Source organism: Protomyctophum bolini, assembly GCF_963924005.1.
Source record: "Protomyctophum bolini genome assembly, chromosome: 3".
NCBI lineage: Eukaryota > Metazoa > Chordata > Actinopteri > Myctophiformes > Myctophidae > Protomyctophum > Protomyctophum bolini.
The window spans coordinates 46,542,184-46,567,038 of record NC_137864.1 but is presented as its reverse complement, the minus strand read 5'-3'; the positions used below and the strand labels follow the sequence as shown (position 1 = coordinate 46,567,038).

Below are 24,855 nucleotides of genomic sequence, written 5' to 3'. Positions count from 1 at the left end.
GGAGTTGTCTGACGTCAGAGTTTGGCGCGAGTTACACATTGAAGAGTGAGGAGACGGAGGAGACACACGGCTGCGGTACACACAAACTTTTAGCAAACAAACATTTTTAAATTGCACTAACACAAGAAAAGTATGACAGAAAGGTTTGCCCTTGTTAGCTGGGCGATGGGACCTGACAAGAACACAACCAGCATCATTCCAACCAGCTGGATAGTTGATTTTGACAGTGATGCTGACAGGTGAGTTTGAAACTATATGACCAATGACAAAATGCTCTCATACACAGGAGCGAGATTTGTCAACTGTTGATAACAAAAGAAGGTTATCCAATGGAATACAACCACGCTAAGGGCTACTATCTGTACACATGCACGTGTAAACAGAGCTGCTACCTTTAAACACGTCTGAGTTTTTCTGTAACTACTATTAAAATAGTCATGAGAAAAAAAAGCTGCTATCTGTACCAAAATGGTATTATATTTGTTTAAAAAAAGCTTTATACCCTATAAGATGTATATAATGATGCAATGTGACATTGCTCTGGTTACACAATGCTGTACCCCCTCCAACTGTACGTATGTACTTTCCACATTTTCAACTGTTTTTTTTTTATTGTACTTTGGCAATGTAAACATATGTTTTCTCATGCCAATAAAGCTCATTTGAATTGAAATTGACAGGACCTATCTTGTGGAGTGCCGTGCGCCAGGCCGCAAGAAACCTCCTAATGGATGGCCGGTCGAGAGGGCTGATATTCTTAGATTAGCAGGCAAGTCGGTCTTTACTCACACTCACACACAAAATATACATTTGAAAACTTTAAATGGGACATTCTGCATAATTAGTACTTTTACTTTTGTTACTGTACATTTTTGTATATACACCTTTGTACTTTTGCATATTAATACTTTTATTAAAGTTTTAAAAAAGTACTTTTTCCACCACTGCATATTTGCACAATGGTGTTGATTTTTAATCTATCCTAATCAATGCAGAAAAAGAGGCTACGCTCAAAGCTGCTGAACGGGAACTTTACCCAGTTGACGTACCAAATCCTGGCAAGAGGGTGAGGAAAGCAAAAAACCTGGACTTTGATGGAGAAGATTCCAATAATGGTGGTGACAAAGAGTCTGGCTCTGGAAATCCCAAACTGGTAATTAAACAGCAGAGATTGATAGCATTATATTAGGCATACTTTGTGTATAGGATTATCATTGATTAAATAATATAAAATAACATCTTTGCCCTACAGAAAAAGGCCAAAGTTGCTGCGCAAAGACAGGCGGAGGAGGAAATCTTGTCTGAGGACAGTCTCTTCAGCCCCGGTTCAGAAGAACTGTCAGTGTCAAGCCAAGAAAACACCAGAGACCTGCAAGGCCAGATCAAGGCCTTACAGAGAGAGAACGCCAAACTAAGAAGCATGGCAGTTAAAGGCAAGTATCTAGTATTAATTATGTAATCAAATATTACTGTATATGGAATGGTTTTAATCCATTTAGAACTGAGTAATTCTAAAACTCACAACACATGTGAGCTTGTAGATCTGCTATTTAAGACATGTAGCTCAGTGAAAATCAGGCCTGCTAAGATACATTTTAGTCAACTTAATTAACTGTGGATTTAGTAGACTAAAACTGTATGATTTAGTCAACTAATACTAGACAAACACAATTTCAGATTACTAAAATGAGACTACAATTAAATGTTTTACTCAAAACATGACAAAAATAAATCAATATTTGCTTTCAAAATGGGGTGTCTGTCCTATCACTTAATTGTTCCTGTTCTGATGTGTTGTGATGTTTGCTGTCTGTATAATTTTGTAGCATTTTTTTTCTCAGAAATTCCTGCTTTGTTGGTTGATGTGAGGAAGCTCATATCCATCAACAAAGATGTTGATGGAACAGAGCATCTTTCTGCATCACACGGAAGAAGAAGATCAACCAAAGAGGACATCCCTGATGCTGAGAGTGATGGCCCAGGTGAACTGATCCACACACCAAGCAGACCTTCACAAGTAAGTATTAATTGTTTTTTCTTTGTTTTTGGCCTTGTTTGCATTCTATTGCTTGTGGTGATTTTCCTTGGATCTTTTTTTCTCATTTATTTTGTTTACATAAGGTGAAAATCGGGAAGGCTGGAACAGTCACCATCTCCGCGCATTGTTGGGAGACGGCAAAATCTTCAACCACCGCCAATGGGATGGCACGAGTCCTACTACTGGGGCTTTTCGAGGTGGATGTCCTCCTCATATCAAATTTGAAAGGAGGGGCCAGCAAGGTGGATCCCTTGGCTGAGCGTTTGGCAGCCTCTCGACCTCTCGACCAGCCTCTCGACCTCTCGACCAGTCAAAATTCAGGCTTTACTCGGTAAATAGTTCTCAGAGCTGGTGCTTTCCAAATTTGATTGCATCCCTGCCAGGTGGGGAGATATTTTTGAGAGGGAACTAGAGTGTGAGTGTGTGTGTGTGTGTGTGTGTGTGTGTGTGTGTGTGGGGGGGGGGCAGAGGTGAGGGAGATTTGAGGAGGGGGAGAGTAATCATTGTTCTGTTCTACAGATGCTGTTCTAAACCAGTTTCCGACGGCCAAGGAAGGTGATGTGAAAAAGTCCATCAACTGCAGAATCTGCGAGCTTAGGCACCAGGTGAAACAAAAGAGTGTGAAGTTATAAGATAAGTCACTTGTTTAATTTGTATTTTGTTCCGCACCAAGTTTAAATCAGTGAAGTACCAAGATGGACTGTTAACCTAGAAAAAGGACTGTTCTTTTTGCAATTTATTTCTTTGCTTTGAAAGTTTGTTTTAAAAAAAAAAGGTCTTGGATGTTTTGAAAAAGAAATTGTTCCTTGAAAGTGCCAATTGAAGCTACGTATTTTGTTAATATTAATTTACTTCACCACTTTTCAACCTATCTTCATATGATAGGTTCTCACTAATAATCATGATAAAATGGGACGATTTTTTCCTACTCAGTCTGTGTCTCATAGGAGGGCTGTGGGCAGTTTAGAAACCGTCCTCCAGTGACATCATTAGGCAGATGTTTTTACAAAAATGTTTAGATGGCTTCCATTTTCTTCCTTTTCAGGACTAGAAAGCCTGCAGTTTATATTAGCTTGTATTCCCCATCGATGATGTCACTGTGACTGGAGGACGGTTTCTGAACTGCCCACAGCCCTCCTATAGGTTGAACAGTGGTGAAGTGGTCCTTTTAATGGATAAGTTCATCCAACATTGGGGTCAGTCTGGAATCTTGAAATCTTGTGACTTGCTTCGTATATACTTACATTATACTACATAACAATTACTACTAGACAATATTGGACAGTTTGGGCTGGGTATAATTTGAAATCTCCCGATATCTGTACTACCGGTAATTCGATACCTTTTTCGAAACAAACAAAACATCTAAGACGATGACTGCCCCCAAAAAGAGAAAGAACTTATCCATTATCAATTCAGGGTTTTGTTTTTGCATCTCACATCTGCAGTTATTTATTTTTTCTGCATTTTGTTTAAAGATATTCTATTTATATTTTATTTATAACTGCACTGCTGAACGTTTGAAATGGACATTGGTCATTGACATTGCTTTAATTTATATTTTGTATTTTTCTTAAAATAAAATAAAGGTGGCTTTTGATAGATTACCCATTAGTCTGTCTTAGTATAAATGTTTGCTTTGTATGTGCATGTTCTCGTATATGTATACATATATCATGCATACATTTTAGAATATATGTATATATATATTTCAAATGTTTACATATTATATATTATACCATATATTGCAGGTATATCTATACGTGTATATTTCCATATAAAACTACATATATGTAACATATATTCTACCATATATGTTACATATATCTACATATATTTAATGTGTGTTTCCATATAATAAATCATATATTTAAAATATATTCTACCATATATTAAACATATATATCTCCATATATATAATGTAGGTTTTCATATCATTTTGCATATATTTAACATATATTCTACCATATATTGAACATACATGTGACATATATCTGTGACTATATCTTTACATATATTTACCAATACATGTGACCATATAAATCGCAATACATTGTTTTATATTTATCCATATAAATTTTCATATATTTGGGGATATATAAACTCATATATTATATATTCATGTTCAATATATTGCAATATATGGAAAACGGCAATAATTGGTGTATTTTGCAATATATTGCAATATATTACATGCATATATAATATATTGTATAATATATGTGTCATCAATATATTATTCCATGTATTTGCAATATATAATATATTGGAAAATGTATTGGACAAATAATATATTACAATATATTACAATATATTTCAAATAATATATTGGTACATATATTTTCCTTTCGTAAGGGATAGCCTCTTGCAGAGCTATATATGCGGTGAAAATGTTACATGCTGTGAGTTTGAGCATCTGCACATCCATGCCAACATGATTTGCTTGGTATGCATCATGGTGTCTGCATGCGTGCATGCGTGCATGCGTGCGTGTGCGTGTGCCTCTCTGTGGAATTGCATCTGGCACGTAGTGAGGATCAGCACACGGTGGCGTTGGTGGCTTCCAGCTGCCACAGAGAACCAAATCTGGTGCTTATCCCCCCCAGGCCTGCATGCGAGTGCGAACTCCCTGCCCCCCCTCCCAAGTGTCTGCCCTCTACTACCCAACCCATGCAGCTTAACAGATCTCGCAGAGTTCGACAATAATGTAAAAGACTGTGTAAAGAAATGGGAAACTGTCATCTAACCACACGCTTCAAAGACACGAAAAGAAGAAGGAGAAGTGGCTCATTGTAACGCCATGCCACTGGGAGCAGCATCTGTAACAACCATGCCAACAGCTAGTGCTGGAACAACTACTCCTATTTGTTTTACTGAAGCAAAAGCAGTAGCGCCATAGTACATAAATATACTCCATTACAAGTAGAATACTCTCTGGGCCAGACAACTATTCCACAATCTCTGTGAATGCTACATGTAGTCTGTAAACTACACCTACTGAATGCAGAGCACATAAAGCTGTGTGTCATCTGTTTGTCATTTCCATTCAGCATGCTACTGTATACAGTATATAGGTGGAGTATAGAATCATAAAGCATTGAAAAATATATACTAAAATATATACTATAATATATACTCAAGTAAGGTAAAAGTACCTTTGTACTTTCCTACAATACTCAAGTAAATGTAGTTCATTGTCCCCACCACTGGGCAGTACTGGTGCAATGCACACACAATAAAGTGCTTTAACCCATTCTGACCTGAGATCAGATTCATACGAGGTTTCCACTGGACACACACTGGTCTGATTAACCCATTCTGACATGAGATCAGATTTAAAAAATGTCAGTCGTTCTTTGATTTTTCAAAAACAGCAGACCTACAAGCTCGTAGCGCGCCACTCGGTGGCGCGCTATGAGCTTGTAGATCTGCTATTTTTCAATAGCTAAAGCATAACATGATGCTAACACCAGAATGGGTGCCCGGTCAGAATGGGTTAAAACCATTGTTTATATCCACTTCCCTGTGCTCTGGCTCCATCTATCCCTTGCTAACTGCATTTCTGTTTTGTGTCCTGTGAAAGGTACAAAACACAAATAAATAAATAAATAGCATAATAAATACAAGGTTTGGCTCATATAAACAGAGTGGCTTCTGGGATTATTTCAGGTGAGTTGGCTTGAACAAGTATTCTTTGAATAAATGGGACATGGGAATTCGGGGAAGAAGAGGGGTAGGGCTTTAGTGCTGCCATTACACTGTAAAGTCAGAAGTGTTCATTTAACGTAGAGAGCATATAGGCCTATACAAATGGAACCAAGTGAAATCAGTAAGGGTCCATTTGGTTCCATTTGTACACTTACTGAACATATCCATATAGTTCCATTTGTAGACGCTCCACATCAGCTGTACTCAAAGTGGGGTCCAGACAGGGGGGATCCCAGCGGTGGGTCCTTGAGTGGGTTCCAGCGTGTCCCCAGAATAATTGAGGAACACTTCAACCACTTCAACCCATTTTTTTAATACTTTGCTATTGGAAAATTGCTGGTTTACAAGCGTAAAGATTGTGGAGCGTATAATTTCAAAACCTTGAATTGGAATATTTTTTGGGGGATTCCCTAGCTGGCACAACATATTTTATGATGGGGGTCCGCATGCCAAATAGCCTACATAATATGAATGAAAAGTTAAATGAACCCTATGGATTTCACTGTGTATTAGAAGCCATACTGGCTCGTGTACATTATAATAACATCATTGGTGTCACTGGCCTCAGTGTCAGTCAACACTCGGCATCCAGTGTCTTTTCTTCTGTGCCTCTGGCAGCCATGATGGGATTCATCTAATCTACATGAGGCTGATTCTCCTCTGCCTGGCTAAATGTCACCCTTTGTGTGCGTGTGTGTCACTCCAGGGCTGAGCATACCCAAAGACAGTACAGTGGGGAGCGTTTAGAACTGGCCAGCAATGTTGATTCCTAACAAAGGCACTGTTGTGGAGGCTGATTTACACAAAGCCAGCGCTTGTTCAGAGACTGTCAACCTGAAGCCACTAAGCCACACAGCACTGTGACATTGTGACAATCTTAGCCTTCGCTGGCCGGGGTCTGATCATTACTTCCAAGGAGCTGTCTGTATTTTCAGTGGAACCTCAAAAATGCAAGAAAGGAAGAAAATGACACTTGAAAGGAGTATGGAAACGTTTCCCTGAATGTGATTATTCTTTGGTGAAGAAACAAAAACAAGAAAAACAAAACAAAAAAATAGAATCACAGGGGTCAAAGTGTTCCTTCGACAGAATCCTAGCAGGGGGATTACAAGTGAATGAGATGAGAAGAAACTATTGCTTGAAGAGAAACCCACTGTATTAAATCGATGAATTTCAATAGTCTGGAAAAAGAAGAGCGATCTAAATTGACTAAAAATAAATAAATAAAAACATTTGATGTGCTTCTCCAAGCACACAACACGTACTGCATTTTAATACATTTAAGTCTGGCCTGCAGAAGGGAAGCAAATCAGACTGATAAAAACAGAGATAATGAAACATGAGCTAAGGTTAGATGCAAAACATCTAATCTAAGAATTTAGAGTGGCTATCAATACATTCCACAAATGTATGATCTGTCAACAATCGCCATTTGGCATAATTGTTGATGTCCCATATAGTCCCATCAGCTGTTCTCCAGGACCGGCGTGATCGAGGCACAATTACATGCAAAGTAAATGCAAAGAAACGGCTTCAACCACGAAAGACGGGTGCACGCCTGAAAATTACACACTACCCTATACCCACTGACAAAAGGTACTGCACACTGCACAGTAATAAAACACAATATCAGATATGAGTCAGAATTGATTTCAGCGTGTATTAACCCATTCTGAACGGGAACCCATTTTGGTGTTTAGCATCACGTTATGCTTTAGCTATTGAAAAATAGCAGACCTACAAGCTCGTAGCGCGCCACCGAGTGGCGCGCTACGAGCTTGTAGGTCTGCTATTTTTGAAAAATCGAAGAACGACTGACATTTTTTAGAATCTGATCTCAGGTCAGAATGGGTTAATCAGACCAGTGTGTGTCCAGTGGAAACCTCGTATGAATCTGATCTCAGGTCAGAATGGGTTAAGCAGGCAAACTAATCACAACTAATCACAACTGCAGGTGTGTGGTTTGTGGTGTGTGGTTTTCACTAGCTCATCAGCCTTGGAAAACGGCTGAGTTGTTTTCATGCCCAAAAAGCTTGCACACCACTGTTTTAGAACACGAATAGTAATTTAAAAAAAACAAAACATGTTTTGTTCTTGCTAATCTCACCAGGCACCTATATCCCAGGATGCACTGGACTTGAATACCGAGCTCAAGGTGAGAGAAAGATCCCTTTGTATGCAGAGGAGCAAGCAGGCAGTGCTTGAATGTCTGGCCGTATGACAGGGGGAGGGCCACATCGTTGCTGTCTATTTACATTTCTCCCTAGAAAAGTTAAAGGTCTCAGGATGGCAAACCTTTAAGATGTCACTTAGAGGTGAACAACACCACTGGCATCATCAATAAGATTCCTTAACTTGCTTCTGTGCTGATTGAAAAATACTGCATGTACCTTCTGCTATAACCAAAATGTCATAAGACTTGTGATACAACTATGTGCTTATTAAAGGTTTAAGTAAAGAGTGCCTGGGTTATGCAGGGGTAAATGTTCCTACCCACTTTACTTCTAATCCACTACATCTCAGAGGCAAATATTATAGCCTACATTTACTCCACAACAATTATTTGAAAACTTTAGTTACCGGTAGCTTAGTCTCCTGTCGAAGAGAGTCATAGGATCCAGCCACCAAGTGGCGCAGACACACAGAACATAACAATTCTTATTGGATAGTGACATTGTCCAGGTGAGGTCACTGACCCTGCTCCCCATATAACGGGGGTCTCAGAACGACATTCCTCCATCTTTCTGCTTAGATCCCACTACTCGGATTCCCTCGAAAGTCGCGACTTGTACCATGGAATTTCACGGTTCTTAGCCCTGCTAGCGCCTAGACCTGCTAGGGCCTAGCTTCCAGTCGTCAGACATCAGCTAGCTAGCCTACAGCTCTGTCAGCTCTGTCCCTGGCTAGCTCCCAGTTTTAGCTTTGGTCGACGCAGCCTCTCGGAATGGCCACAAGCCTAGCCCGCTGCCATCCCTCCTAGCTTCTGACTCGTCTAACCTTGTAGCTTGGAGCCTGCCAGCCTACTATGTGGTATATGAAATGAATAACAGTCCAGTGAGGCTCAAGTGTTTTCCGGATTGAATGATAACCACGGAAATATGCACCATGGAGTGGGGTTATCCGCCCAGGTGGTCAGAGTCAGACCCAGACATTCAGGTTGCCTCTGAGTTTAACATGCAATGCTTCTGTGATCACGCCAGAGGGCGTAATCTCCCATAGCGACACAGAACAGCTCTTAACAGCAATTGCTTGAACCAAAGCCCCACACAAGGTCCCATGGTGGGTATATTTATAACTGTCAAAACTGAAATCAACGTGTAAAAATAAATATCATCAAGGTCATTTCCTCCTGTACATTATTTCTCAGGGATTACTAATCACTGTGATGCTATTTCCATCTTTGTGATTAAATAAGGAAAACAAATGCCCGGGTCATAATCTTGTGGACCAGCAACAGCAACTAAACTGAAACAGACGTTATTTTAACTTTTTTTTAAGCAACTATGATATAAATTAATTAATGTTCTGAACAACAGGGACTTCATAAAAAGTGGATTAGGGTCATTTTTTCCTCATTTGAAATACAGTAATGAGACAAAAAGCCTGCCGAACAATGTCTATTATTTTGTTAGAAAACTTTGTAGCCAATTCAGATAGCTTGACCTAGAAACTTTACCTCGTGAAAGTGCAGATCCAATCACAAAACATTACACATTGTTTCTCAGATGTTTATGTATTTATTCCCCCCCAATTTATTTGAATCTGCATGTGCACCATGGTACTACTGTACCTTCCGCACATTAAATATTTAGGATAATTTGCTATCTCAGAGAAGTACTGCCTTCAGTCTTCATGAATATAAATTAAAGTTTGAAGTGATCCTGAGGATTCTCCCCAAAGCAGTGGCGTCGCCATGAGGATCCTTCAGCCTAACACCTTCCCTTCTCTTATCGCATTACCATACCGCCTACAGTACCACCTTCCCTCCACCACCACTCCTCTCACAGCTACCAGACAATCCCCCTTTTAACAGATTAACCCATTCTGACCGGGCACCCATTTTGGTGTTGGCATCATCTTATGCTTTAGCTATTGAAAAATAGCAGATCTACAAGCTCATATCGCGCCACCGAGTGGCGCGATACGAGCTTGTAGGTCTGCTATTTTTGAAAAATTCGAAGAACGACTGACATTTTTAGAATCTGATCTCAGGTCAGAATGGGTTAATCAGACCAGTGTGTGTCCCGTGGAAACCTCGTATGAATCTGATCTCAGGTCAGAATGGGTTAAGACCGGGAGAGAATCCTGTACATTTAACATTTCAGCCACTTTAACCCATTATTTTATACTTTGGCTAATCGAGAATAGCAGATCTACTGTACAAGGTCATAGCACGCCACCTCGTGTGGCGCTATGAGCGAACGTTTTTAACGCAACTCTTTTCTTCTGGGGTTCCCTCGAACAAAATATTTTGAGATCGGCAGCCAAATACACGACAGTTTGAGAGCACCGCTGTGTAGCAGTATACGTTTTTCAGAAATGTATTAGGATTTAGGATTAGACATTAGAATCAGGTCTCAGGTCTCAACGGGTTAATGAAACCAATAGGCCTCAATTCCTCAACTCATCACACAGTAATATGACAACTGGGCTTGGACAAGAGCCCTGGGGACAGACACTCATACCTCCAGCCGTTACAGTGGATGGAAAGAGCTACTGCCGCTGACATCGGCCAAGTTGATACCTGACTAGGAACAAATTCCACCTGAATCTAATGCAACGTGTCTAACACCACCATGAGAGACTGCAGCACTCCACCACGACTCGCTCTGAACACAGAGCTTCTTGGCTTCTTGTCGCTCACTAACAGGGTCTCCTCCAGTGTTGCCAGTGACTTTGGTCTATAAAGTATAGCTTAAGTAGTAGTTTGTTTGGGCTTGCTTCCTAATGCTGTTTAAACCAGCTGTGGTTCTCAAACATTTTCATGTCAAGGACCCCCAAATGAATGTGTCTGCGTATACAGTATGCCAATCTGACAGGATTTTGTTTTGCCAGGGATCTCTATACAAGATTGGTGTTTCAAAACTGTTTTAAAAATGTTTAAATAAATCAAGATTCTTAAGAAAACATAACTACAAGCGTTTTTATGTGTCACATACTGTAGCAACACGTTTCAGTTTCAAAAAGCTGTAGTAATAGCTAGGGCTCAGCTCAAGTCGTCAAGAACTGGGCTTGTTTTCAAAGACCTGTTCGCTCACACAACTGATTTCTATTTGGAAGATCAATATCGATCAAGCAGGTAGAGGTGAATCGCAAACCATGCTAGCATTCATGGTGAGAAAAATCGAAGAACGACTGACATAGAAACATAGCCACCAGCCATAGACGAGTACAGTGACTTCTTCCACATAATATTCCATACAAAGGCAATAGCCTACCGCCACTGCAGCAAAGGAAAGAGAACTGACATACATGTAGAAATAAATAGTACATTAACCCTGAGATCAGATTCTAAAAATGTCTTCTACATCCCGACAGTTTTCTGAAAAAGCTGTTTCTATGACAGTCGTTCTTCGATTTTTCAAAAATAGCTAAAGTATAACATAATGCTAACACCAAAAGGGGTTCCCGCCCAAAATGGGTTAAAGTGTGTTTATCTCAGATCCAATTTCACAATTACCCATGATGACAGAGGTACGAAATGAGTTACCAGATCAACTGAAATGAAGTATAGATTTACACAGATGTGAAATATGTTGATTCTGTAAAAAATAATATTTGTTTCCCATGTCTGGGGTGTGTGTGTGTGTGTGTGTGTGTGTGTGTGTGTGTGTGTGTGTGTGTGTATGTGTGTGTGTGTGTGTGTGTGTGTGTGTGTGTGTGTGTGTGCGTGCGTGTGTGCACTCGCCGGTGTGTGTGTGTGTGTGTGTGTGTGTGTGTGTGTGTGTGTGTGTGTGTGTGTGTGTGTGCACGCTCGCCGGTGTGTGTGTGTGTGTGTGTGGCTGCGCGAGTGCGTGTAGCAGCTTGTAAGTATATTTCACAGCTGTTGAGAGCTGCCATATAAAGACACCAGGGAATTTCACCTGAATGAGTCTCTACTGTGATTCTCCATGGCCGAGGGACTTGGTTTTAACCAGTTATCAGAGCAGCCTCTGTGTGCTCCTGCTTACTCTGACTGATACAGGTCTGCTCATGGTGTTGTGTGTGGGTGAACTATAGCCATGTGTTGCAGACAGTAAGTGACCTTCGGACATTGTGGTATACAGTAAGTGGGAGTATAGTGGCTGCTTTGTTTGGGCTGAAACCCTTGGTCATCCCTTAGGAGCAGCGTTTCTCAAGAGTTTTCTCTTAGAGTTACAGACCTGCAAGGCTGCATTTGGAACCTGAGGGGCCATTGACCCCACTGTGAGAACCACTGCCTTTAGAGTGCTGCTTGGCTGGACATGCAGTACAGTTTTAGGTTTTTCCAATGGTCAGTAATATTAGCTGTGTCAGGGAATCCATTAGGGTTTTGTTTTTGCTGAGAGAATCTGTGTATAATGTTTACCAACCAGGTCCGTCATCTCATTAATTTTGATGTACTGTATGGGTTGATTCCGTTTTTTTTTTTAAACTATTGTGTGTTTCCTTTGTTAGGGACCAGAGTTGGGGGACCAGGCTGGGCACAGTGCCCTCCGGTGGTGGGCACCCTTGTCGCAATGTGCCAAACCACCCTGTGGATGCCCTGCTGTGGGGGTTTCCTCTGCCCCGGGCCTTGTCCCTTGCTTGGTGAGCCCCAAACGTGTTGTTGGATTTAGCTTTGTTCAGTATTACTTTTTGCTTAGTAAAAGTGCATGTTATGTTTTAAAGTGAAGCTCGTACCAACTCAATGTTTCTAATTATGTTTGTACAAAACAAACAAAAGTAGGGAGTCACACTGTGTAATAATCAGGTACACCTCCAGATTTAGATTATAACTATTTCCTAGGCGGGCACAGGTCCACAGGTGGCATAATTGGCTAAAATTACTGTATGCATCCGCCCTGTTTGCACCTGCATTTAAGCTTCTGTGCAACCCATGCCTACCTCATCCAGGTGCACCAGGAAGGTGACGTTGGTGCCCAGGTTGGCGGTCAGTTTGCCATCCTTGGTGTTCAGCGTGAGGCCCTTTGGAGGTCTGTTCGGACACTGCTGCTTCCGGGCCGTGTACATCTCCTTGACTCCTTTGGTGCAGTTGTTCAACACTACTTTACGGTACCTGCGGAAAGATATACATCTTATTAAAATAAGAAATACAATATTGAGGTAATATTCTACTCTTGTCCCTTGTTCTACTTGATTTAGTTGTGGGCAGGGGATGTGATATATGACTTCAGTTAAAAGAAAATATTACGATTAATGAAGAAAATAATCTATAAGCATTGGCGACTATATATCTGGGAGCCTCAGGTCACATTCCCACCTAATACTTTGGTAGACTCGATGCCAATGGCGGAGAAATTGGGATTCTTGCATATTTAATTTGCTGCGGTTTACCTTCACACAGCTGTCATCCGCAGCAATTGGAAACGCAGCAGGGGGGACCTTTATCAATGTGTTCCATTCATAAACTAGCCTACACAGTGAAATCTATGGTGATACAATTATACTCATAACGTGCATGTGTCGTGCCGTCTGGTACTGGACCCCCCCCCCCCCCTCTCTCTCACTATACGCAATTACGCATGCAGCCACGCACTGTTCTTTTGGGCATGGAGGCACAGCGCTGAGTGCACTGATATAACAGACAGCAGCGCAAAATATTTACACGTTTATCGAGATGAAAGTTCCTACTCCCCAGTCGCCACAGTGACAGCACTCCATGTTTACGGCACGCACAGACAGACAGACAGACAGACAGACAGACAGACAGACAGACAGACAGAATAATATACACTGCAGTGTTTTTATGCGTTTCCTTAAGCATTTTGATTAATGTACTCGTCCTCATTTCGATCAGGGCTTCAGTCTCCTCATTCGACCACGTCTATCCACGGTAACGGGACATCTTTGCGCTGCGTAAAATATGCCTTCTCCATCTCCAACTGTGTTCAGCTCCTCCTCACCCGCCACATTGTTTGCTTCATTTCCTCTATTTACTGCGGATTGCATTCACACCTGCACCGAATCGTAACCAAGTGTGATTGGAAGCGAAGTGAAACCCCCGTTTTTGCTCGGAGTAGAATGCGGTTCTTTGATACGCATTAGGATTCGAATGGGCCTTCACACCTGCCAAACGTAGTGTACTTTCTGAAAATGCACAGCAGGATTCGTTTTAATCCCAGCAAAGCTCTCTGGTGTGAATGTCACCTCAGTGTAACTAGGTATCGGTCTGCTTTATGGAAGCACTGGTATGACTGTTTACTATAAAACTGCTGTTTTTAAGGGATTTGGGATTTTATGTTGTCTGTTTTTAACTGGACCTGCAGTCTGAATAAATAAAGTTGATTGATTGATTGATTGATTGATTGATATACAGTCCAACTCACCCGGTGCTGTTGAAGTAGTTCTGACCCAGGCTGCAGCTCCTGGACACGGTGGAGGGATTGAACCAGAAGGCGGGCCTGCAGTTGCCGTCGCCCCGTCGCTCATATCCATAATCACTGTCACATAATAATAAAGCACATCCACACACGTCTAGCCTGATCAATATCGGTATACCGGGAGAGAGGGGGACATATTGTCATACAGCATTACAGCATTCCCTGGCTTATCTATCTCCGTAGATCCCGGGGACCAGAGGCCCTGCCTAGCATAGAGATGCATCATTATTATGTATTGATTATGTTGTTGACAAAGTGTGAGCCAACGTGCGGAGCCCCTGGGGTCTAACTCCGTACATAACACAAGGCCTGGTGCTCAGTTGCCTGTTAAAGGGTGATTTATACTGAGTTGCCGTGCCGGTGTCGTGCATCGGAGATAAGCGAGTTACAAGCCCACGACGCATCACGCCGCAGCGCGTCATGGATCCTGCAAATCGCCTGTCTTCGCCGCGCGGCACGGAGCACGCCGCGGGCACACGTCGCGGGCATTAGCATTCCAATCAGAACATGATTTACACCCCACAAAGCAAGGTAAGCAAGTGCCCATTCTAATAACGGTCCTGACATTGATTTATCAATTAATTACTGAGCCAGAACAAATAAACAAAACTAACAAGGCTGTGGCTGACTAGTCCAGCTCGGCTGCGTGATTAAGAAACTGCGAGCTATTCATTAACGAGCCGTCAAGGCATAACGAGCTCTGGGGCCAGCATTCTGTCCACGTCAGGATGAGACGCGCTGATAGCACATCACTGTCAAGAGTTCCACATACTGTAAACAAAGATGCTCCGTCCCTCATCGAACAACTCTAGTGTAAAGTATAATCAAGAGTATATTGGGGCCACAATAAAACTCCCTTGGAATGGGTGTTCTTTATTTTTCTCATTAATAGCATAATTGGACAATGGAAGCAGTTTGAACACAATTATGCAAAAATGAAGGTAGGGTTTTGCATTATTATAGCTTACTTTGTTCTTTGTGTAATTCCTATGTGGCAATATATTCCAAAAAAAAAAAAATGCTTCAAAAAGCTTTTATGGTTTTATTTTCAGCATTCCACAAAAACAATTGACACTGTTTCTAAATGTGTTGTTTGTAAAAAGCTGCTATTCCTTTTCTATGTGCCTTTGACAGCGTGTGCATATACGTATGTCTCCGGGAGAGGGAGAGTCAAACTGTGTTCAATGGAAACTAATTAGAGATCCTACTCTGACCTTCTCTTTTCTTATGTTCCATATGGCTTTTTATGTTTCCTGCCATTACAAGATAAAAAAAAGAAAAAGAAAACAGGATTTGCATACAAATTGAAACTACTTACTCAACAGTATTATAAACATAGCAAGCATGCAGGCAGACATTATGAGCAAATTGTGCAGAATGATCCACAGACTTATCAGATTATTGAAAAAAAAAAAACATGCATTGCAAATAGTAAATTACTAAATGAATTAGACACTGGAACTGCATAATGTGGTGGAGTTCTTTTAAATGGCTGAAAATTGGCCTGCAAAATTAACTGCACAACGTGTGGTGTGCATGCAGATAACTCTGACCACAACTACATTGTGGCAGCCGTTGCATGGTCCATAAAAGTCACTATAGTATAGTATAGTCACTATACTAATACTATATATATATAGTATAAATATATAGTATAAATATATAGTATATAGTACTATATATATAGTCACTATACTAATACTATATATATATATAGTATATAGTATATAATACTATATATATAGTATAGTCACTATACTAATACTATATATATATAGTATATAGTATATAATAGTATATATACAGTATAGTCACTATTACTGCAATAGATTTCCTATTGTATGTTTCAGTTCTTTTTGTGAGCAGTTGTAACATTTTGGCGCTTCTGTGTTTTGCATTTGGAACAACCAGTGGTGCAAAGTAACTACGTATAAATGCATTTATTTACTCAAGTACTGTACTCAAGTGCAGTTTTGAGGTAGGCCCACTTTTTTGAACTCAAAATTAATATTTCCATTTTTTTAGAGCTTTATACTTCTCCAATACATCTCAAAGTTAACCCATTCTGAACGGGAACCCGTTTTGGTGTTATAGCATCATGTTATACTTTAGCTATTTAAAAACAGCAGATCTACAAGCTCGTAGCGCGCCACCGAGTGGCGCGCTATGAGCTTGTAGGTCTGCTATTTTTGAAAAATCGAAGAACGATTAACATTTTCAGAATCTGATCTCAGGTCAGAATGGGTTAATCAGACCAGTGTGTGTCCAGTGGAAACCTCGTATGAATCTGATCTCAGGTCAGAATGGGTTAAGGTGGTTCCACACTGGACGCGTTTTTCAGAAAACAGACAGAAAAACGCAGCTAAAAATCCCAAAACGCAGCAGTGTGCGCAGGGACCTTTATTGTACGTTTGACTCCACTACAGTTATTTAACAGCTTTAGTTACTAGTCGCAGATTACTATGAAAATAGAATGCGTCTCGGCTCTGTTCGGTTCGGTCCAGATATCACCGGGCCCATTTTGGACCGGGTCAAATGTTATGGACCTGTGCTATACCCTCTAGTCTAGTGTATCTACCACTGTCAAAGACAAAACTCCTCTTACCATTCAAAGTCATGGGCCCGGCAGATACAGGATTCCGCTGACAGAAGTTTGGCGTAGTCTCTTCCCAGCATGCAGTAGTTCCCCGGCCTGCGTTTCATGTATATTTGCTTTTGGCCCATCACGCACGGCTCGCCCTGCGAACACAGCGAGGCGCCGGAATGATTTCAAACGGAACTCATTCGTGGCATTAACATCACAGCATGACAGGGACCGTACGAGTGAAGGGAAAAGGGCACATTTTTATATTTCACCTGATTATGTAAGTGCCAGGTCTGATAGTCTTCCTCTGCACACTTTCTGCTGAACAGGGACTTGTAGTCTATTTTGATGAGTTGCCATTCGGAACGGTGGCTGAAATGTCCAAAGAAACTGCAGTGGAAGAGCAGACAGTTAGATATTTTCGTCTGAGAGGACTTGTACTGTGAGAAGCAGCGATTCTCAAGGACCCCCATTTGCCCATGGACCTCCATTTGATACAATTACGTTTTTATCTCTGGGACCCCAATCCACACTGCAAAATTCTCAGTGTTTATTTAACTCTGAGAGTAGACAAATTGAATCAAACTTGAACCATAAGGGTCCATTCGGTTCCATCTGTATTCTGTACACTCTGAGTCACAGACCCAAAATGGTTTTCGACCCCTGGCAGTCCCTGGACCTGACGTTGAGAAACGGTAGCCGGGCTAAAGCCAGATGCGAATCAGCCGGCACACGACAGTGTGCTTTTATTATTTATTTATTTATAGTCTGGTTTATTAGCCAGGCTAGAGAAACAGTGCTGTAAACGGTCTCTGTATCTGACTATGGCAAAAGTAGACTTTCAGGCATCCTGCTCCAACAGATAGTTAAACTAATGTGGGTGGCAAGGCCTGTCTGTATCCTGCCTTTGTCGGCACAACAGTATAGCTTAATGTTTGATTGAGCAATCCTTCTTAATGACATCATACACTTAATCTATCTCAGTTGGACTCACATCAGCCTTTATGACTCATCCTCTAAAACGAATTGACACTTTCCCCCCTGCACTCTTAAACCAAACTACCCCCCCCCCTTTTCCGTCTAATAACAGATACCACAAAAAAAGGACAGAACAGAATAAATGAAACGCGCCATTCCCTAATACGCTGACCCGTTGCTGCCACTCTATGAAAAGACCCTGATAAGCTTACGTCATGATCTGGTTCTCGGCGCCGGCCTCCACCAAGACTCCGTCCACGAACAGGGGCACCAAAGAGAAGCTGTGTCTGGTCCATTGCCTCCCCTCGTCAAAGCTGACCCTGTGTGTGTGTGTGTGTGTGTGTGTGTGTGTGTGTGTTTGAGAGAGAGAGACAGAGAGAGAGACAGAGAAAGCTCTCTATTAAACCTGTGTTGTACTTTGTTGCATGGCTGTGTCGCAAAGAAAATATGGCGATCTACAATTCACAACGCAGCGCTGCCGCAACGCGTTGCCAGTAAAACTCTCGTAGGATGGAGCATAATCTGGGCATTAGAGGCAGGCCATAGGGGCGATCTAGGTAGGGATCTGCATGACTGGCTCATCTCTATAGGCGAGTCTACGGTTACATGCGCCGCAATTAGCTACAGTAGCCTGGGGTACAAAAAGGAGGAGCATAAAAGGCATATGAATGTGATAGCCTATTTGACAATCAAAGAAAAGAGTGCATGAAGGCATTTTCAGAGGACATGAAAAGATATTGGTATCAAAGGAGGGAAAGAAAAGAAAAAACGCAACGTCGGGGAACGCGGGTGAAGTCCACAGCGAGGTGGAAACAGACAAGAAAGGAACTGTTTCATGTTCGACTGCAGACCTACAAAAGGCTAGGAGAGGAGGAGGAGGGGGGAGGAGAGTAACAGTTGGGACTTTTTGCTGTCGAGGTACGGGCTCTATTGATTCTGACAGCTTATCAACGTGGCTGCAGGAGTGCTAACAACGAGGAGTCGGCTACCTGAGTGTGACTGTGCTTATGAGAGCATTGAGGCCTGCATGTGTACTGTACTGCTCTACTCCCCCCATGCACTGCCTTCATGGCTAATAGCACTAACACCAGGAACAGTGTTGACTTGACATGCATCCATTATTCAGACGTTCAATGTTTTGTCTTTCTTTTATTTCTTTCTCACTCCTCCTCTATCTATCTATCTATCTATCTATCTATCTGTCTGGCTGTTTTAGATCCCTCCACCGCAGCAGTTAAATTGGGTTAGGAGACAAACCCCCGGCAGGCTGCTTCAGAAACCAATTTAAAAAAATTGTTGCAAAAAGTGATTGGAGAGCAGATCTGGTCTCAGTTAAATGAGTCTGCGCTGCAGAGGCAAAGCAAAAGCCACCCGCTTTGACGAGAGAAAGGCGCTGTGTAAATGAAAACACTAAAAGAGGGTTGATGGCCGCAGGGATGTATCATGAGTGGAGTGAAATACAAATCTCAGAATTATATTTCCCAAGACTTGCTGGAAGAACGGCATTGGACGTATTGACATTAGCAAATAGCATCACGTATTGACTCATTATTTGAGAGCATGAAGAATGGACCTTGAAGAAATTGGCATTTGTGTAATACTATATTAGAGAAGTTTGACATTGACAGTGCAATAAGATGATAACAAGTGGGACGAATGAGAGTAATTTGCATTGTAAGTAACGAACCACAAGTGTCTGGTTGGTACAGACGGCTGTTTCACAGCTACCAGCGCTCCTCCTTTGTCCAGAAACCACATGTTGTGCTCTTCTTCAAATATCTGAAAACAGTGATTGATCAATTGATTGATCCATTTAATACTTTCTATGTAAAATAAAATTAAGCAACACACAAAACAAAAAAGTGATTTTTTTAAATTAAGGATCCCCATTAGCTGGTGCCATAGCAACCAGTTACAGTAAGTCTTCCTGGGGTCCAGATATGACTGTTTTGAATGGTAAATGATGCATAGGCGCTTTACATAGATTGTGCATTACATTCCCCCATTCACACACACACACACACACACACACATTCATACACCGATGGCGGCGGAAACCATGCAAGGCACCAACCAGCACATCAGGAGCAATTAGGTGTTCAGTGTCTTGCTCAAGGACACTTCGATACTAACTCTGGGGGAGCCCACAGGGTTCGAGCTGGCAACCTTGCGGTTATCATCCGGCCACTCTACCCCTGAGCCACCGTCGCCCCTAATAGTTTGTTTTGGGTCTGCAAATAAACATGAACCTGGACATGAAAAGGTTTGAGAACCACTGACAGCTGGTTACTCATCCTGCCCATCAGGTATACTAATAAACCTCCACAACCTGTAAAATTCCCAGCAGGGTGATTAAATTAAGCACTTTCAACCTGCTGTCCCTACATTATGGAAATGTCATAGTAAAAACGGAATAATATTAAAACAATCAGCAATAGCAAAAAGTTGCAGATCTACAGGCTAACAACGGGTGGCGATATGATGCAATGTGAGCTTGTACATTGGATATTTATTTCTGCAATGTGGCACCATTGAAAAACAAAGGGTTACAAATGATGTAACTCTAACCATGCACTGTACAAAATGGAACCAAATGTAGTCTTAGAGTTATGGGGGTTCTTTGAAATTAAAAACTTTGAGAAACACTGCAATGCGACACATTGTGAGCTTGTAGATTGGCTACTTCACTACTTTAAAAGTGTTTTGAAATAATAATGAAAAGGAAAAATATTTTTTTCTGGACGTACAATGTTTCCACCCGAATCCTGGTTGGATTCTATAAGCTCACCTGTCTCCAGTTGTTTCCAGCATCAGATGAGATAAACATGCCCACATTGTTGTAAGACAACTCTGCTCCAATGTTCCCTGCAGCGGAAAATAAACACATTTTATGAAAATCTAAATTACACATCAAGAAAACAGGTCGCATGTGTATTAAAACACTTGACAACTCGGTAATGATGCTATCTTACTGGCAAGAATCCTGCGCTCGCCTGTAATTAGCTTTTCTCTCACAATCCCCAGCACGTAGAAGAAACCAAATTAATCTCTATTTGTGACAAGTGATGAAGTTTGTGGCAGCGGCCTATTTTACAAAAAAAAAGAATCACAAATCATTAACAAAATGTCCACTTTGCTCATCCATCCATCCATCTTCAACCGCGTATCCATAGTCGGGTCGCGGGGGCAACAGCTCCACCAGAGAGCTCCAGACATTCCTCTCCAGAGCAACATTAGTAACTTCCTCCTGGGGGATCCCGAGGCATTCCAAGGCCAGTGAGTCGATGTGTTTCCTCCAACTGCGCCTTGGTCTGCCCCGGGGTCTACTCCCAGCAGGACGTGCATCGAGGACCTCCCTATAGAGCGCAGCAGTCCCGCCCCCTTTCAGAAAAGCGAGTGGCCCAGGAAATGAAACCCCAATGCATTTTTCCATCGGCACTTCGAATATAATTTATTTAAAGACGGTTACGCCGCGGACAAAGCCAATTCGGATCATGACAAATCATGACAATGAACACAATGTTTTGGGACGATCAAATCATTAGAAAGAAGAAAATAAAGGCAGGAGACAACACTATTTGTTTTGTTTTTCGTCTTATAAATTATTTGATCGTCCCAAAACATTGTGTTCATTGTCATGATTTGTCATGATCCGAATTGGCTTTGTCCGTGGCGTAACCGTCTTTAAATAAATTATATTCGAAGTGCCGATGGAAAAATGCATTGGAGTTTCATTTCCTCGCTTTTCTGAAAGGGGGCGGGACTGCTGCGCTCTATAGACGCTCGAGAGGCATCCTAACCAGATGCCCGAACCACAAGCTGGTTCCTTTCCAGTCGAAGAAGCAGTGGCTCTACTCCGAGTCTCCCTCGTGTGACTGAACTTCTCACCCTATCTGTAAGGGAGATGCCAGCCACCCGTCGGAGAAAACTCATTTCGGCCACTTGTATTCGTGAACTTATTCTTTCGGTCAAGATGAAATTAGAATCACATATGTCGAGGGTTGTGTACTCAACTAAAGCATTTCCACTTTGATCTATAAAAGTCAGAAATACATTTGATGCAAAAAATAGATTTTTGGGGGTGAAACAACCCTCTCAAAACGAAGTGATCACAGGAGTGACGTCACAATGTAATTGGCTTGGAAAAGTTATGGGAGGAGCCTATTTCTTAAAATCCAGCACAGCAATAGTTCATTACGATATGGAAAGCAGGAGGTTTCATTGTAACTATTTTAAATATACAAAAATACAAGCCTCGCAGCGCTGCATAAAATGACACGCTGTGAGTCTTGAATATCTGCTATTTTTGCTAGTTTTAAAAGCCAAGGCTAAAATAAAAAATGACACAGATCATTGTTTGTTGATTGATTGTCAGGATGGTGGGTCAGGATGGTGGGTTCCCAATTCAATTATGATAATGTGGGGGGTCTCGGCCTGAAAAGGTTGTGAACCACTGCTCGAAGTTACTATAGATAGGGATTCACTGTTGTATTTTTTTTTCTTTTTTTTTATCTAACTCTCATGTCGCTCTGACTTTTCCTTGCACTTTGTGGTTTGAGAGTATTTAAGTAAACTCTTCAAAGTCAAACTGCAGACTGCATAGAATAGATTAAAGGGTACAGTAAGATTGACTCCACAGTCACACATCGCTAGGAGACAATTTAAATGTCTTCCAGTGGAAGCGAGACAATTAAGGGACACTACTGTATCTCCAGGCTGACTATCAGGGGTGAAAGTGGACCGGAACGGACCGGTACACTGTTACGGTAAAAGATTCTGATTCAACCCTGTGTCGTTAAAGGAGAATTCCATGCTAGAAGGCTGTTTTACCTTTCTTTGTAGTCGTTACGTCCCCACCAAAGAGGTCCAGGTGTTTTTTTGTGCAAAAACTCCTTATTGGCTATTTCCTCTACCATAAGCCCTCAATGAATTGCATTGAATTGAATGGGGCTATGGGGTGTTGTGCTAATTCGCTTATTTCCATCGAAATAAATATAGTAAAGTATAGTATAGTATAGTAAGTGTGCCGCTTGGGATATTATTTACATTATGAAGAGAGGATACAAAAAAATAATTATTTTGAGCGATGGAAATAAGTGAATTAGCACAACACCCCATAGCCCCATTCAATTCAATGCAATTCATTTTGGGCTTATGGTAGGGGAAATAGCCAATAAGGAGCTTTTGCACAAAATAACACCTGGACCTCTTTGGTGGGGACGTAACGACCACAAAGAAAGGTAAAGAAAGCCTTTTAGTATGGAATTCTCCTTTAAGAAAAGTGGATGGCAGCTGGTAAAAAACCCATATTAAATGACCTGCCACAAACGCATGTCCAAGAAGAAAACACGTCAGATTAACACACAAGTGTTAGGCCTATTAGAAGTGATTCTGAGTTGTTCCAGTGTGTCAGTGTCAGTCAGCCATAATCCATGCTATTGTCGCTGTTTCTTTATTCCACCACGGCACGGAGAGAAGTTTTCTGTCAACTCGTGTGAGTCACGTCAACGTGAGCATGTGTACAAACGAGAGGGGAAATGAATGCCGGCAACTTTAGTTAAAGAAGTGAAAGCAGGACCACCAGCTGCAAGCACAGGTGATTGCATGCGACTGTAGGTTTACTATGAAAACCTGCATCTCCCGTCCGTCAGTCCGCCACACGCTCCACATACAGTATATGGCCAGTACAGAATTCATTCCATATGTTGATCTGACCTCATCAAACCCTTAGATCTCCATATATGGAGCTGACCTAATTCTGACATTCCATATCTAGCTCAACAGAATGATTGATCTCCAGAATGATAGATCTCTAACTCTACCTTCAAAACTCTTCACAACACTGGACAGCATATTAAGCATAAGCCGGAACGCATACCTCGCCATTTAGGGCAAGGTCGCTTCTCGCCCTCAGGGCGTCTTTACTGGTTATAATTACTGTGCCAAAACGTCTTCTATGCTATATTTTGTATTTCGGCCGTGCAGCGAAATCTCTGGGAGTTCCGGCAAGAACTTGAAGCCACTTTCACCCCTGCTGACTATGATTCGTAACATTGTTCATGGTGGTGTCTTTAGTAGGCTCCTGGGGAAACATTTTAACAATACAAATCTTGTTTTGTGGGTCCCTGGAACAAACAATTTTCAGATTATTTCATACAATGCCATCAAGATTCAAGGATGCACTCTGTTGTTACATCTTGTGCACAGGTACAAGAGTAAAACATATTTATGTTCAGCTTCCTTCAGACAATGTAGCAGCATATAGATAATATAAGATGCAATTCTGGGAAAGTTGAAAGTGTGGTTGGACCGATGCTAGTTAGTCGCCGGTTGCGGCCCGCCGGGACACGAGGAATCCACTGGGAGGAATACCATCGGAGGCCGTGCGACGTGCAATTTTGATTTTAACCCATTCTGACCTGAGATCAGATTCATACGAGGTTTCCACTGGACACACACTGGTCTGATTAACCCATTCTGACCTGAGATCAGATTCTAAAAATGTCAGTCGTTCTTCGATTTTTCAAAAATAGCAGACCTACAAGCTCGTAGCGCGCCACTCGGTGGCGCGCTATGAGCTTGTAGATCTGCTATTTTTCAATAGCTAAAGCATAACATGATGCCAACACCAAAACGGGTTCCCGGTCAGAATGGGTTAAGAAATAGGCCCCTCCCAGTAACAAAATTGGCCCCTGCCACTCATTTAACAAGCCAATTACATTGTCACGTCACTACTGAGATCATTGTATTTCATACAATCCCCTGAAAATTGAGTTGATTCAAATTTAGGATTGACTGGACATTTTGTTCGTTAAATAGGCCCCTCCCACTAACTTTTGAGCCAAAACTGTGGGACCACAGTAGTCCAGCAAACCTTTTGGGGACACTTTATAAATAATATATAATATTATAATAGTTGGGCAATTATTATAGGCCGGGCAACCACACTAACAATGCAAGTAAATAAATATCTTTAACGGCCACGC

General features: G+C 41.6%; 1 protein-coding gene across 1 annotated transcript in view; it reads right to left on the bottom strand.

Annotated features, from left to right (window-relative positions):
- LOC308312862 (VPS10 domain-containing receptor SorCS3-like) overlaps positions 1 to 24,855 on the bottom strand; it is a 127,382-nt gene that overhangs the window by 24,220 nt on the left and 78,307 nt on the right. Inside the window, exons 10-16 of the mRNA XM_080759615.1 lie at positions 20,658 to 20,734; positions 19,557 to 19,648; positions 18,082 to 18,189; positions 17,164 to 17,281; positions 16,913 to 17,046; positions 14,254 to 14,367; positions 12,812 to 12,983 (exon numbers count right to left, since the gene is read on the bottom strand). Coding sequence (XP_080615741.1) covers positions 12,812 to 12,983; positions 14,254 to 14,367; positions 16,913 to 17,046; positions 17,164 to 17,281; positions 18,082 to 18,189; positions 19,557 to 19,648; positions 20,658 to 20,734 — 815 coding nt within the window. The remainder of the gene's footprint in view (positions 1 to 12,811; positions 12,984 to 14,253; positions 14,368 to 16,912; positions 17,047 to 17,163; positions 17,282 to 18,081; positions 18,190 to 19,556; positions 19,649 to 20,657; positions 20,735 to 24,855) is intronic.